Source organism: Synchiropus splendidus, chromosome 3, assembly GCF_027744825.2.
Source record: "Synchiropus splendidus isolate RoL2022-P1 chromosome 3, RoL_Sspl_1.0, whole genome shotgun sequence".
NCBI lineage: Eukaryota > Metazoa > Chordata > Actinopteri > Syngnathiformes > Callionymidae > Synchiropus > Synchiropus splendidus.
The window spans coordinates 6,012,188-6,027,520 of record NC_071336.1 but is presented as its reverse complement, the minus strand read 5'-3'; the positions used below and the strand labels follow the sequence as shown (position 1 = coordinate 6,027,520).

The 15,333-nt window shown below is 42.6% G+C and overlaps 1 protein-coding gene across 5 annotated transcripts; it reads left to right on the top strand.

Moving 5' to 3' along the window:
• Positions 1–2,233: 2,233 nt before the first annotated feature.
• trmt44 (tRNA methyltransferase 44 homolog) lies at positions 2,234–12,615 on the top strand. 5 transcript variants are annotated; one of them, XR_008414176.1, is made up of 11 exons: positions 2,234–2,623; positions 2,685–2,802; positions 4,095–4,314; positions 4,390–4,458; positions 4,628–4,735; positions 5,508–5,579; positions 7,264–7,363; positions 7,972–8,162; positions 9,964–10,713; positions 10,797–12,127; positions 12,357–12,397. XR_008414176.1 is itself a non-coding variant. In XM_053859854.1 (11 exons), exons 1-11 carry the CDS (start codon positions 2,278–2,280, stop codon positions 12,575–12,577), a joined length of 1,905 nt encoding a protein of 634 aa, XP_053715829.1. In that variant the 5' UTR covers positions 2,234–2,277; the 3' UTR covers positions 12,578–12,615. The 5 variants fall into 5 exon arrangements, 2 of the variants coding, with proteins under 2 accessions (XP_053715829.1, XP_053715830.1); XR_008414177.1 differs by lacking the exon at positions 12,357–12,397 and having other exon boundaries at positions 10,797–11,061; positions 12,011–12,111; XM_053859854.1 differs by having other exon boundaries at positions 9,964–10,306; positions 12,011–12,127; positions 12,357–12,615.
• The last annotated feature ends 2,718 nt before the right edge of the window (positions 12,616–15,333 follow it).

Here is a 15,333-nt window from a genome sequence, read left to right as displayed (position 1 = left end):
ACACATGAACAAAGTCTGACCTAAATGTGAGCGCTCCACGCTTGTCTCACTGTAACTTCCCTGCTAACACCTCACAGCAAGCAAGCCTTGGGCTCCATGTGGAGTTTGAGTTTTTGTTGACTGTTCATTGTAAACAGTTCCAAATAAACTAAAGGTGTATCACCAGCGCACATTATGTTGAATTTATCTGATGCTCTGGTCCCAAGTGGATTCTGGCACCCTACCACTTTGAAGTTCACTCTCAAGTGTCACTTTACACCGTGGGAGTGTTTGACAGGGTAAGTATGAGAGTGAGGTGGAGGTGATGGGAAGTTGCTCAGTGAGTCACAAGGTTGAAAATTCTCCACCATTCAAGTTAATTGAGACATTTGACTGCCCACAGAAACAACAGTGTTAGGTTTAAGCGCACTAGGTGGAGGCTGTCAAGTTGCTCAATAAGAGCAGAGGCCTCGCTCATATTGGATTACCACATTTATCTTCTGTGCAGGATACGGGGGGAAATCCCAGTAATGATTAAAACTGGGCTGGAATGTGACTGGACAAACTTATACAACCTCTTTGTAACTAATATAAAAAACACATGTCTAATTAACATATATCTGCAGTGTGTCACAGACCTGTATACTTCTCCTTCATCTGCTCTTCGAACTTCAGTAAATATATGCATTTACTCATAAACAGCTCAACAACCCGACTACTTGGTTAACTACTGCATAGTAACACATTTTAACTAACAGATTATTCTCTGTCTCCTGGGCTGTAAAAACAATTATCAAGCTCTTGATTCCTGATCATTGTTTTCACTTGGTTTAACAGTCTGAGGAACAACACATTTTTTTGTTCTCATGAAACATTTTATTATCTGGTCACTTTAAAGCGCTTGCAGTGAGAAATTGCCCCACTGGTTTATTCAATACGGAAGAGACGGCAATGTTTAATATTAGACTATTTTGGTGAACTCATCAATAATGGGGTAATTTGAATCCATAAAGTCACCTCTATTAGGCACCATATAAAATTGTTGTTAAGTATATACGGTATACCCAGTATACGTGCAGTATAGTTTTTTTCTTTTTATCTTTATATCTTTCTGTATTGTAGATACCTACTGATGGCAGCTAATATATGAAGCAGGATATATGGAATTGTGGAGCAAAGAAAAATAACGTTGAACACCTCTGCATATTAACATTGCTGCATATTTTAGATGACTCAAAGTAGCCACCTTTGTTGGCAGCGCTGCAAACCCTTGGCTTCTTAATAAGCTTCACCATGTAGTTACCTGTTGGAAAACCTTATCAGGTGACCACATCATGAAGCTCAAGAAGTGTGCAAAATAGTCACCAAAGAAATATTGGCAGTTCTGAGGGATCTCATATATAAAACATGTTTTCGAGTAATTACATGCGTCTTTGTTTACTACATAATCCATTAGTGTTCATTCATTCACTTTTGATGCCTTCAGTGAGAACCTACAGTGTAAATAGCTGTGGACAAATACACATAGACAACAATACACAATACACTACACTTCAAGCACTTTAAGCAATCCTAACAAAAACAATAGTACTGTTTACCGTTAGTTTTTCCATACTAATTCCAATCATTCATCCGGGTCTATTTTGGGCACACAGCGCCCTCTTTCGTTCATTGGTCACAATACGCGATTGCGTTTGAAACAAAGTCGAGCTCAGATGTTGAAGCCTCGAGAAGAATGCACATTAGCGTCAATGTAAAAGATGCGCATTAACAATGGGTTAAATGTCATTGAGCTGTCAATATCACCAACATTAAACGAGACATTTTTATGTGATTATAGTTTGCATGCTATAAAAAGTTTTAATAGTTGCACACGCAGGATTTATACTGTAAATTCTGTCCAAGAAAATCATATCTGCCACGACGTTTTTTTAATTTTGTAATCTGCGTATATCTTCTTAGCAATACATTTGTGAAAATAAGTAGCCGCAATTTACTACACTCGTTGAACGAGTGTAGTAAATTGAACCCACTGGAAAACTACATTCATCGTTCATCATTAAAAAAAAGTCAGTAAAAATGATGATGTTTATGCGCAATGAAGCAGCAAAGCCGCGCGTACAGTACGGAAGTGGATGTCTGAATAATGGCGTCATATGTTCAGCAGATGGCAGTGTTCACCTGGTAGCTCGTGGCGATCCACTGTTAGTGCAAAAGAAGAAAAACGTTTCAAAACATCCAACCTCCCCGGAAGTAGACTTCCATTTAAAAACACATGTCGTATATGGAGCCTGTGACATGCCGAAACAGTTTGAGTTAAAGTGTACCGGTGAGTCCAAGAGACCTTCTGAAGGATTCTGGGCCGCTGTGGACGTCTGGATACAGAAACCTCATGTCGTGAACAAACGCCTGTGTGGTGTTAAACTCTCAGAGACTAAAGAGACCCACAGAGATGAACTGAGATTTGTCCTCGGTGATGGATGCGAATCCGAACTCACCCAGGATGTGCTTGACTTCTTATCGGCTGCACCTTCATCTTCAAAGACGCTTAGAGAACCCAAACCCCTCTGCTCCACTGTCAGGACTTTCATTCCGAAAGTGAACGGTGATGGGACTGTCGCTCACAGAGAGCTTGTATTGAAAGGCAAGAGCAGGTGCACTGTAGTATGCATGTTTTTCACGTCTGAAACTATGTATTTCTCTAGACTTTGACCAGCAGAAGGTGACCTTTATCCCATTTGAGGAGCACAACGGTGGGCGGGTTTCTGTGAAGAAGGGTAACATCTATCTGATCCAGCTGCTTCTTCAGGAGAGCGAGGAATGGTGAGTGTCCTCATGACTTTGCACACTTGTAAAAAACTAACAAGGTCACGGTCCCATTTTACACTGTAAAAAGAATCATCATCAGGCACTGCACATTATTCCTTCTTAGGAGGGTAAAGCAAGCAAAAATAAACACTTTGTTTCAAATATGAATAGAATTTATTAATGTATTTATTGAATAAGAGCCATTGTAAGATGCACAAGTGAAACAGGTCAAGTTTTTCACTGATGGCTGCAAGCACAAAATGTACATTTGATTACACTGCCACACTTTTAAGTGGACAAACAGGTTTATATTAAAGTATATGGTCTATGGCACCTGTTTTGATTGTGAGATTGATTTTACTTTCTGTATTACGGATTAAATTGCTTAAGAACTGGGGAAGTCAATAACTTTAATAACTTTTTTAATAACTTTTTTGGTCCAAAAAAAAGCATGTCAAAGTTCCAACTTTGGAAATATCTTGACTGTATTTTTACACTGATATTAGTGACAAAATATTTAGCATCACCTTTTCTGTGTTAGAGCCTGAGCCTCACTTCTGAAAGATTGCTGGTCTTCATGGTTTTCATTTTAATGCTTGGTTTTAAGTCGTATTCCCCTGGTGCTCTACACAGCAAACAATTTTTAATGAAACATAAACATACAATGTTTGTGTATGCATATTTTATTCATATTTCATTAACATTAGACTATTAGTTTTAATATTGTGTAGATGCAGAGGCTGTCGAGAATTAATCATAGTCATTTGTGTAGTTCAGTATTCTAGTCTTTCGAAAGCAGTTTGCACACTTGGCATTTTCCTTCCCAATGAGACTCTGGGACAAAGACTCCTTTGTGGGGAAACTGGCAAATTGGTCTGACAAAACCAGCTTTCTTTGCAATGCAAAATGTGCGTTCTGGTCCCTGTGTATCAGTGTGGGCCGAAAGGGAGTGGTGTAGGGGGATGTACTGGAACATGGTTCAGGCTCCAGACTCTCTTGAACATGGATTTTATTTGGCACAGCATCAGGCCTCACTGCGCATTAAGTGTTCCAATTTTAATGAGATTTTGTTCTGTCTGACTTTGCTGTCTTATTTCTGTGTCACTGCCTGGCCATTGAAAGACTTTCTTGGAGTTGATACAATTTTTTGATCATCTAGACTTGCTCATTCGATTTATCTTGAAGACAGTAACTGTGACCTTTGAGTAACACGAGGAAGTGAATGTCTGAATAGCAAAGCGGTCTTGTCTTATGTGATGTCCTAGCTTGCACAAGGCCTTGTGAACCAATGCTGAGTGTCCCTGCAGGGTGTTGGAACTGCATGTCCTGTCCCCTGACGCCTGGTTTTCTGACAATGTGGTCTACCCTAAACTACGGTGGCTGTCTTCAGACCTCCTTCCAAAACTGATGCGCTGGACCACAGAATCCAAGAAGAGTGAATTCACCAGCACGTTGTCTCTGCTGCCAGTGGAGAAGTACAGCATCACCTATCAGCATCTGAAGGAAAAGTATAAAACGATGGTCCAGGTTAGATGCACAACTTTTCCTTACGCATTTTTTTTCTTGCTGCTTTTGCTGAAATATATTTCTTCTCTTTACAAGGTTTGGCCAGAGGTGACAGACCCTGAGAAGTTTGTGTACGAAGATGTTGCTATAGCTACATACCTGCTGGTGGGTCAGCCGTCATTTGCTGTCACGTCGTTTTTGTTTTGTTTTGCTATTGCCCACATGTTGCCATGATAATACCCAGGAGCCTTAGTCAGCTGGTGAATCTGGGATGATTTAAATGTGATGCATGATGTCAGGTGAGTGTGTCTTTCAAAATTGTGCTGTAATGCAGGTGCTGTGGTCTGAGGAGCGGTCTGAGAAAGATCTGACCACCAGACAGACCTTTGTGGATCTGGGCTGTGGGAATGGTCTGCTGGTTCACATCCTGACTAATGAAGGGGTAGGTCAACATTCTCGCTCTCTAATCAATCTCTGAATGTGGCAGCCAGAGATGAGTCAAACAACACGCACATGACTTTCAAGACTTCTAAGATAACCATTGTGTTCTACAAATAAGTACAGATGGTCACACGCTTTTCGACATACTGAACCCGGTGAAGCCCAAACTCACTGGGTGTCATGCTTCCTTCTCAATGGTGACACGATATCTTGACTCAACAACCATCTATAATTGTACCTTTGGGGCCACACAGTAGAGTAATGTGCAACCAATGCACCCAGTAAACAGTCACTGCATGGGTGTCCAGTGAAGCTTTCTTTACTCTACTGAATGCATAGAGTGACGCTATCAACTGGACGCAGCCCAGACGTATTTACCATGAAAAAGTTTGCAAACAATTGGAAAAAATGAATTAGGTGTCATAAAGCACACAAAAGTGAAGAGTCATCCCTACTTCTTTACACTAACTAGCGTACTAGACAGTGTTAAGCGTAAATTTTCCGACCATCAAAATGAATGCCTGTTCCTTTCTTCAATGATTAAAATTTGCATGCAACGGGAAATAATTGTGTACTATATCTGACATATTTATGCAAGCCCCTGACAGATTGTAGCACAAATGAAGAATTACATGGGGTTACACAGCCATAGACATGATTCTTTCAATTGTCTTGTCCAAGCATAAGTAACTCACTGACCACAGGTGTTGCATAACAAGTGTGTCCAGTGGCTCACCCTACAATCCTGACTGTAATACTGTGTTGTCTTCCAGCACCCAGGAAAAGGCATAGACTTGAGGAAAAGGAAGATCTGGAGCATGTACGGCCCTCACACTCTGCTTGAGGTGATGTTCTTTGTGAACACGTTCAAAGTTTCAAAGACAGTAATTATCTCTTCATGGAAAACCACCGGCTTTTTTGCCTTCAGTCCTGCCGCCTCCGCCATGTCGTTTTATCTGCACATTTTACTATGAATTCAGGCAGAAATAAGTATTAATATTTAGTCAATGTTACTGATGCTCAGAGAAAGATAACAACCATGTATGGTAACATTGGAAAGTTATTTAAAAACTTTTAAGTTGTTAACTGAACTGCTGTTCAGTGAATATTTAGGTCTTCCAAACCTCCATGCATGTTCTTGTTTTAAGCACAGGAACAGTTCTGTATGATTCTTCATGAGTTTATGTAACCTTCCCCAAATAAGGTCTGAGTCACCCAATTTGTTATGACAGCCGGCTGCTGACTGCTTCCATTTCAGCTTATCTATTATTGACTAATTTGTCTGAGCAAGAGTTGTCGACCTCAGATCTGTCAGAGCTCCTGTCGTGTACCTGTGGGAATCTGGGCGCTGTCATAGCCCTCTGTCTGTGATGTGAGTGACCAACTTAGATTTTCAAGATGAGGGACATCCAGGAAGGGATGGGTGTGCGCCAATGTTGTGCGTGTGCGCTGCTGATAGGGTGTCCATTAGCAGAAAGCTCCAAAATAAAATCCTGAATGGGAAATTTTCTTATGGCAGACTAGACATCAAGCCTTGTCAAATCAGACCAATAAAATTAAAAGCTCTCATCGCGTTATTCGCCCATGTATTTCAACCTTTATATTCCTCAATGTGAATTATGTGCAAATTGCAAAATTCCCATCACTGTTGTGAACCCTTTCACGGGCCCTGAGGTTGTTCTAAAGAATGTTCTTGACAGTATCTGTCATTGTGGGTTGTTGCAGTGAACAAATGTTGGCATGAGGAAAGCATTATTGATAATGATGATATTGATCGCGTGCTGAAGAGAAATTTATTGACTGTTATTCTTCAAAATATATTTTCTTTTCAGATGCAAAACTGCACTATTGAGTTTAGAATAACTGAAAAGGGATGCTTAAAGAAGCTGTAATTTTCTGTTTTAGGTGATCCCTACTTGCAAATTTTGATGCCTAACTTGAATGACAAGGAATAATGGTCTAATAAAACAGCAAAGACACAAAGACTGTGCTGCGTGGTCATAATACAGCGGCCTGTCACACTGTTTAAGACATTGCTGTTTAGACTTCTATCCTACTCCACTCTCTTGTGACCTGTCAGGTGTGAGAATATACCCACTTGGCCACTCCTTGAGCAGCCAAGTATGAATAAAGTTCATGTAATGCAGCCAATGGTTCAGTGGTAGCTGGGCGGCCCCACGCTCACTGGCACTTAATGACAAGAACTTCCCGGTCTTGTATTTATTTTTTTATAACATGAGAAACTCAATAATTGTAGCAGTAACTGAGACTCTGAACCTGGTTTTAATTGATGGAGATGCGCACCTGATCAGTAAAGTTAACATATGAACTGGTAAAACTCAGGGCTGTATGAACAACCCCCACTGCATTTAGGTCACAGTCACCTTGGGAATGTTGGCTTCATTCGGGACAAAGAAGTGACTCGGAGTATCTCAGTGATTGCAAGAGACTCTCATACAATTTGCACTGAGACATACGGAATCAAATCAGCGCATCACTCATGTGATTTTCGTTTCTCTGCTATTTCAGGAAAAGGCAATTACTCCCAGTGAGAGCTCCTTGTTCCCAGATACCGACTGGTTGATTGGGAACCACTCGGACGAGCTCACGCCGTGGATCCCCGTCATGGCTGCCAGGCGAGTCATCAGCACACACACTCTCTCAGCAGCACAAGTGCTGGCTGATCTACTTACTTTCACTCAATGCCACACATTTTTAGCTCATGTGGAGATGTGCGTTTTGTTGTGCAGTTTAGTGTTATTTGTGCCTTTGTGTGCCGGTGAGAATTTGTCAAAGTTCTTTTGTATTTGGGTGTAGTAGTACAGTCAGGGTGTAATAATAATAAGAGGATGTAATGGCGTCGTTTTTAGAAATGTTTGCGTTGCTGCTTGTCTGTCAAGTCCACTAGTCAGCTTCTCAGCATATGATGTTCATGGGTTGACTAGTGTTGTAAATAGTGAAGTGCTCTTCTGAATCTCAACGTATCAATTCCTCAAAATTTAACAGAATTGTTTTCCCAATGATTCCGGAGGCTCAGCAGTTGTTTAGTTGTTTAGGGTGATTGTTTAGTTGGTTGTAGTCGACTAGTCGTTGCAGCCTTGAGGTGTAGAGGAGTGTGCGTACGTTTTGGTTGAGTAGGTATGTGTTTTATGATGAATGTTTTGTGTGTGTTTTCATGCTTAGTTGACCTGTTGTTTGTGTGAACCAAGTCGTAACAGTCCTGCCATGTGATGCAACTTTGCAGGTCGTCTTACGACTGCAGATACTTCCTCCTCCCCTGCTGCTTCTTTGACTTCTTCTGCAAGTTCCAGAGGCGTCAGTGTAAGAAAACCCAGTACAGGTTGTACATCGACTTCATCTCTGAGGTCAGCCAGGCGTGTGGCTTCAACACCCAGGAGGACTGTTTGAGAATCCCCTCCACCAAACGGGTTCGTGGTACTCTGAATCACCACTGCACTTGACAACACGGTTTCCCAGCGACAGAATGTTCATAGAATTAATGGCTTCATTAATTGTAATTGAAACTCACATTTAGAACTTTTCTGGACAGTCCTTTTCCTAAAATATAAACCATGAATGTTGTTTATAATTGATAGACCAATAATACTGGATAATAATGATGGATGATAATAATAATGGATGACAGGATAAAGAGCACTCCGTTTATTCAGCGCTCCTATTTCACAACCCTTGACTCTGTAGTGAAAGAGTCAGTGCTGAAAGAAATGCCATGAATATTTTATGTTGGCAGGGAATAATCAGCACAGAGATGTGAATGGTTCCGGTCCATGTGGTCAGACATTTTTTGAATTTAGGGTTTTTCTGAGAGCTTTGGATCAGGCATCTCTTATATTCTCTCCAACAGTTTGCTGTTTAGCTTTTCTCAGGAGTTTCTGGGGCAGCCAAGTTTTGCAGTGCAGGGCTGCCCATTACTCACCTGTGTCACTTGGAGCAGGTTTCCTAACAAAAGTTAAGCTGCGTCATTTTTCCACTTCGAGTAGAAGGTTATGGCATACTTCTAATGGAAAGAATTGTTTGGGTTTGAGATCTATTTTGGAACAGCTGAAACTAGTGGGACTAGTTGTAGTTGTATTGTGTATATATATATATATATATATATATATATATATATATATATATATATATATATATATATATATATATATATATATAATTATTATTATTTTTATTTATTTATTTATTTATTTTTTGACATCTCACACAGTCATCGAGGACTGGCATCGCTGCACAATTACAGTGGGAGATGAACACAATTTATATTCCAAAATAAAATTCTCTCATTAAATTCATAAGCATCAGTGCCCCTTATTTTCCAAGCGGAGGCCCAGATGAGTGAATCTGGTCCAGAAGTAAATCTCTCTCTGCTGTTGAGAACGACTTCTGTTTCAAAGCCTCCGGGCCTTGAACTTTAAAGTAAGACTTTCCACTTATTGCTACTAGGAACATTTTGGACTGTCTGTCCCGTCGAGTCAGGATATATTTATAGCATGCACAGCCATAGCAGACGCTACACACACACACTCAGTCTGCTTTGCCCTGCCTTAATATTTAATACAGAGAAGGACTCTGTACTGGGCCGGAAGGAAGGGCAGGAGAGAGCATGTAAAGGATGCAAAGGGTGAGAAGAAAGGGATAGCGGAGCTCACAATCAGAGCGGTGAGAAACGACTCTGAGAAAGTGTCTCATTGGGAATGCAGAGTAAACAGGAGCAGAACTGGGACAGCTGCACACATCGTACTCATTAATTACAAGTACCTGATGCAGTTGGCTGACAACTTCTTCTATTCTGCCTAGTCTGTAATTGAAGGTGATCCACCCACAGATGACCATCAAACTAGATAAAGAAAAAGCTTCTGCAAGATGAAACACGGCTAATACGGATTTTGTTAAGTGTTTACTCTGGCTCCATGTGGACTGTCAGGCAAATATCGGTCTGTGACTGACTACATACAGTAAACCTCCAACATGTCAGTCAGTTGGAACCCAAAACACATGTGAATGTGTTTGTTTTAAGACATTTTCAATGTTTTTGTTTAGGGATCAAGACATGCAAATACATCAGACACCTTACTCATGAGACAGGACTGAACCTGGCTCTTGATTGTCCTCAATTCTGCTCTGTATGTATCATGTTAGTGCGATGAAAATTCTGTTACGATGCAAGTGATATCTTTCATGTGCACTCTCAACACTGTGTTCCTCCCTCAGGTTTGTCTGGTTGGGAAATCCAGGAATTATCAGAAGCCCGATGAGGCTGCGGCTGATAGACGGAGGTCTGCCTTCATCCATAGTCGCCAGCCCTCGACTGGACAGAGAGTACAAGGGTCAGATGTTGAGATTGACTGTTGCCATGGGAGCACCCTCTCCGGCACGAACGGCGGGATCAGCTGGGGTGCTGGGTTTCAGCCACGAGAGAGAGTTGAGGTGGTTCGAAACTGTTCGGCGCTCCCCAGAGACTTTGTTGATGCCATCGTACTGCGGGTGGCTAATGTGCTTCTGGAATTGACTGCAGAGGACGGCTGGGAGTCTTCCACTCACTGGAACCCTGGAGGTAAACTCATAAAAACACTCGAAATGTGAAAACAAAACTGTTCAAGAAACGCTGAAATGGCCAAATTGAGCGAAAATAGAATTTTGACTGAATAATCTCAATGGTGAGCAGTGAACAGCTGGCAGTCTTGATTTCAGTGATGGATCAAGAGAGGCTGCTGCTGGATAACACCCAACTGTCTCCTTCCCCATCAAAAGCCATCAAGCCTCCTGAAAAATCCCACCCGCTGAGTAGCTCCTCAGAACTCCTCAGCTTTCTTTTCCCTTACTTTTTGTGAACTTCTGTGTTTGACACGTCTAGATTGTGACATGGTTACCTGTTAGGTCACCATCTACCCTGCCAGTGTCAGCTCATAGAGCGTCATGACTCAGGCGCTGCTTGGAAGCCCACCTGCGCTGCGTGGCACTGTGAGTTGCACACACAGCTTGTTCTTGTACGTATCACCCACTCGGCACTTCTCACGCCTCTCCCCACTTGTGCTGCCACACAGATGTACCCTGAGATTAAGAGAGGAGGGGCATCATGATTAAAATGGAACACTCTCTGTCAGGATGTCAGGAAATATGACGGAGCAGCAGTAGCGGCTTGTGTGAGCGTGTACCAAGATGGCTGGATGAATAATGCACCAGAAGCAATGATTAATGCATGAGTGAGCGTTTGTATGGTTTGCAGTTATGTGCTGTGTAAGAACAAAGAGAAGAGTCGGAGCCACCATGCTGACAGACCCGGAGTCAGCTCGAGCGCTTTGAACACGAGTGAGGAGCATTGTTGTAGATTCCTGGTTGGCACTGATGCTTCCAACTTGAACGTTAACTTTTAATCTCCACTCAGCATTTCTTCTCTTCCACTAACACCCAAGCAAAAACAAAAACAACAACAACAACAATGCATCATTCTGCCTTAAACAAACTCCGTTTGGAGCCATTAATAATGGTCTGCTCCAGGGGCACTTTGTCAATAGCAACCTCTTCCCATTAATCCCCATTAAAATTGCAGCAGTGAAGGACAGTGCAGTGTGTTGTATTGATAGTATATTAGGGCACTTAACTCGCTGGTGTCTCAGTGTTCATTCAGCCTGGACACTTCCAATCTGCTGCTCCAGGTGTGTTCCATTTTGTTGCATATTTTCTGGAAAACACCGCCCCCCCACACTTTCATCTGTTATACTTGTGTGAAGTTCTTTTACAATATAAACAGTTAAAGAACTAAAAAATGTGATAGAAAAAACTGAAGAAGCCAAGTTGACATCGAGTAAGCTTCCTCATTCTGCAACGGTGTGACCTCTCAGACGTCCATCAGGATGGGCTCAGTGTATCGCCGGCCTGCTCAAACCAACAGCAGCAGCAGTTTCTGCAGTTTCTGTCGAGACATTTACTGATCAGGCATCATCAGTACCTTTTTGGTACGCTTAGGTGACTGACTATCTGATGTTGTTCCTGCATCCAAATGTGCTCCCCTACCAGGAGAGTGGCAACAGTGAGTCAGAGGCAGCTGTGGGAGATTCAGCACGGGAGTTCCTGCTGGTTCCCCTGACAGCCTGTGGGGGCACTTTTTAAATCGAACTCACTTCACACAGGCATTTCACTCGGCGGAGGCAGCGGTTGTGACCGTCAATACCTTTCTGAAATGGCGTAATTCAGTCTTCACGGTGAGGACACATTGACGTGTTGATGAAAAGGTCACATGGATCTGTCTTGTCGTCAGGCAGCCTGTCTCTGGGGGAGGTCGCTGCACTGATGGAGCAGGAAACCCTGCAGTGCCTGAAGAGGGAATGTGGAGGTCTTCAGACGCTCCTCAAGAACAACCACCACGTGTTTCGCGGTAACTGTCAACACGCGTCACTTTAGCTCATCACCTGGGCTCTCCCGGTGTTTGACAAGTTGGGTCACATCACATCATCAATTCATTACTGATAATACACACAATACATAATAATAAAGGGAAACATATTCTGAATGGGTTCTATTTTTAGCCTGAATGTGATGTTGCACTACCTTGTATTGACGTCGTAGCAGCTGGACGATGGCCTTTGTTCTGTGTCTGTTTGCAGTTGAGAAGGGACGCGTGCACATCAGGGATTGGAGGGACGTGAAATCCTGTCAGGCGAACACCAAGAAAAAGGCTCCTCCTGCTGGCACTCGGAAAACCCGTTCTTGCTGGTTTCATTGTAACCACCCCCAAGGCTGCCCCCTGCAGGCTCAGCTCTGCGCATTTGCGCACGGAGCCGACGACTTGCGACCCTCCACCAAACCTCTCAAAACAAAAATGTGATTTCAAGTGTTTTTTTTCCTATTTGATTTGATAATGAATGTGTGTATTTTTATTAATTAATAATAATAATTAATAATTAAAAGGTACTTTTATTTCATCCATACTACTTGTGAAGTGTAATTTGTCACCACACTTTATCATCAGAAGTACAAATGCTCTCATCTTAAGTGCACAAGTCAGGATTATTCCTAAAGCCTTGCACCCCCCACAACAGACTGCAGAAGGAGGTGACAGGGGGCTTTCTCATAACATCGTGGAAAGAAAAATGTACCTGGAGGGAGCTTTCTCACCACTCTGTGATAGTGGCAACAGTCGTCACTCTGAAACAATGCCCATATTCCTGTAAGTGAGTGATAAAGCACGAATGCGTCACTAGCTATTCTGTCCAACGGAAGTCACTTGTGTATTGTTTATCCTCACTGAAGCTGTTATAGAGTGAGTGGCGCACAAACAAATCTCCGCCATGCATGGGACCACTGCCGACTGTGTGGGCTTCACTCTCGGTGACATTTGAGCTACGAGGTGATGCTCACTTGTGTCACACAGTCTCAACAGTAGCACTTTCCAGTAGGAACAACAAGCAGCTCGTCCCACGACTCCGCCTAACAAATTATTCATGGCTCTAACATTTGCTTTGTTCACCACTGGCCGCTCTATGACCTCTTGCCTCGTCTGTCTGCGTCAGAGGAAGTCGGGGGTCAAATAAAGCAGTCGTTTATAGGCTGAAGAGCAATAGATATCTATAGATATTACTGTTCTTAGGATGTGCTCATCTCCTTACATGATTCTAGAATGGTGGTTTTTAATGGACATATGTGCTGTAAAGCATGAATTACTCCATCCTCGCCAGGATTAAATGAACACAAACAGCATAATACCATGAGCAGTTCCCCAGAAAACGTTGTGTTGTTGTGTCACTGCATGCGTGCGAACCTGCGTGTCTTCTGTCATGCAGACCTTCGACACTTTAAACCTTTGATTTACATAGCTATAGACGTACAAGAGTAGCCATCCAAACCAGGATCAACATGTCTTGCTGCGGCAGTGATTCACAGTTACAGTTGCATTGATAACATAGGCCTGACGACACTGAGGCCGCTGTGGAGCTTGAGCAACCCACCAAGAGCAAGCGATCGTGCAAACTGTGGCAGGTAAAAGCTGCCTCTGCCGGTCAGAAACCTTGAGAGAACCAGACTCTGGACAGGCGATAACTGCTTTCACAGTGCAGGCCTGGCTCAGTGTTGTTTATTCTGGAGATGGCAAAGAAAAAAATAAACATTCCTTGTGTGATCTGATGAAGTTTGGTGACACCCTGGTCGAAGAAGATAGGAGATACCTTATGAGAGAATCAGACCTTATACCATTAGGTCGGGTATCCAAGCTGGTGGGGCAGGTGATAACATTGTTTATCCTCAAATTTGAAAACAGCTGAATTCTGGGATTTGTACCATTAATGGTTGGGGGTTGTCAGAATCAACATATCTTTATCATTCCAGTTCTTCACATGAGTGATTTTGGTTGAATTGGTGTGCAGTTTGGGGAGATATTTATCCTCTTGTATTTGATATTGTCTATTTTTGGTTTTGTGTTGGCGCTATTGTGGATGGTGCTTTTTTTATCCACTCCAGATGCTACAGTAAGATGCTTGATATCGACCAGCATTCTGAGTAACAGGAGCTAACGGAGAATGACTGACCTGAGAGGAGATCAGACACATTCCACCTGGATGAAAGTTCGACTTCCATGAAGCCCCATGATCCTCCCACACGATCAATACTTGTCATTACAACATTTCTCACCCCAGCACACAGCGAGGAGCTGTAGGTGGTGATTAACTGGACACAGTCATTATCAGGATTAACTCAGTCAGTGTCACAGCCTCATCCCTTTGCTGTCCTCCTCACCACTGAACGTCAGTCTTAGTCTGTCTACGAGACGATCCAGTGCCACGTCTGGGTTTGTGATAATGTTGCATGATGCGCAGTGACCTTCAGTGGCCTCTTGTTGTCCACTACAAACTGAACGCTCCTGACTCCTGGGACTGGGTGGATCGGAGCCATGTACATGCTACTCTGCTCTAATGTGGCTAATGTGGTATTTTGTTCCCATCACATCACACAAGTGAAGCACAGTGAGCCTCCATTTTTAGACTCCTTTCAAATACCATCTCTACGCAAAAATCCATCACACTGACATCGCTTCATTTGGGATTTCAAGAATTGTCATTCCCCCGACCACCTCTCCGATCAATAGATGCCACCGGGTCCTGTGCTCATCTTCATTTGTCCTCAGTAGAGCTGGCTGGGACCTCAGTCGTCCTCAAATAACGTAGAAAGAAGAAATTACCATACCACGTCCAGCTGCTTTTGCAGCAGAAGTGAAGACTAACCTACCCGTCCCATAATAAAGCTTCACAAACAGCAGGCTAACACAACTGCACATACAAATGTGTGCAAAATGTTTCATTTCCAGAGGTTTTAATTGAAATACCAGAACACAACGCTTCTGTACAGGGTCAAGGGGGGCAACACTCCCAGCAAAGAAGAGGTTAAATAGGAAATATCTAAACATTTATTTAGTACTTTTATCTGCTGTTGAAGATACATTATTCTGCCCATGACTTATTTCTCACATATGAAACATTTCTGTCTGTTCTATTGAATTTGACAGACACATTACTTGCGTTCAGCTGAAGCAGTCTTTAAACCCATCACCCACTCTGCTTCATTTTAATATACCAAGGACAAGTAGGAGCT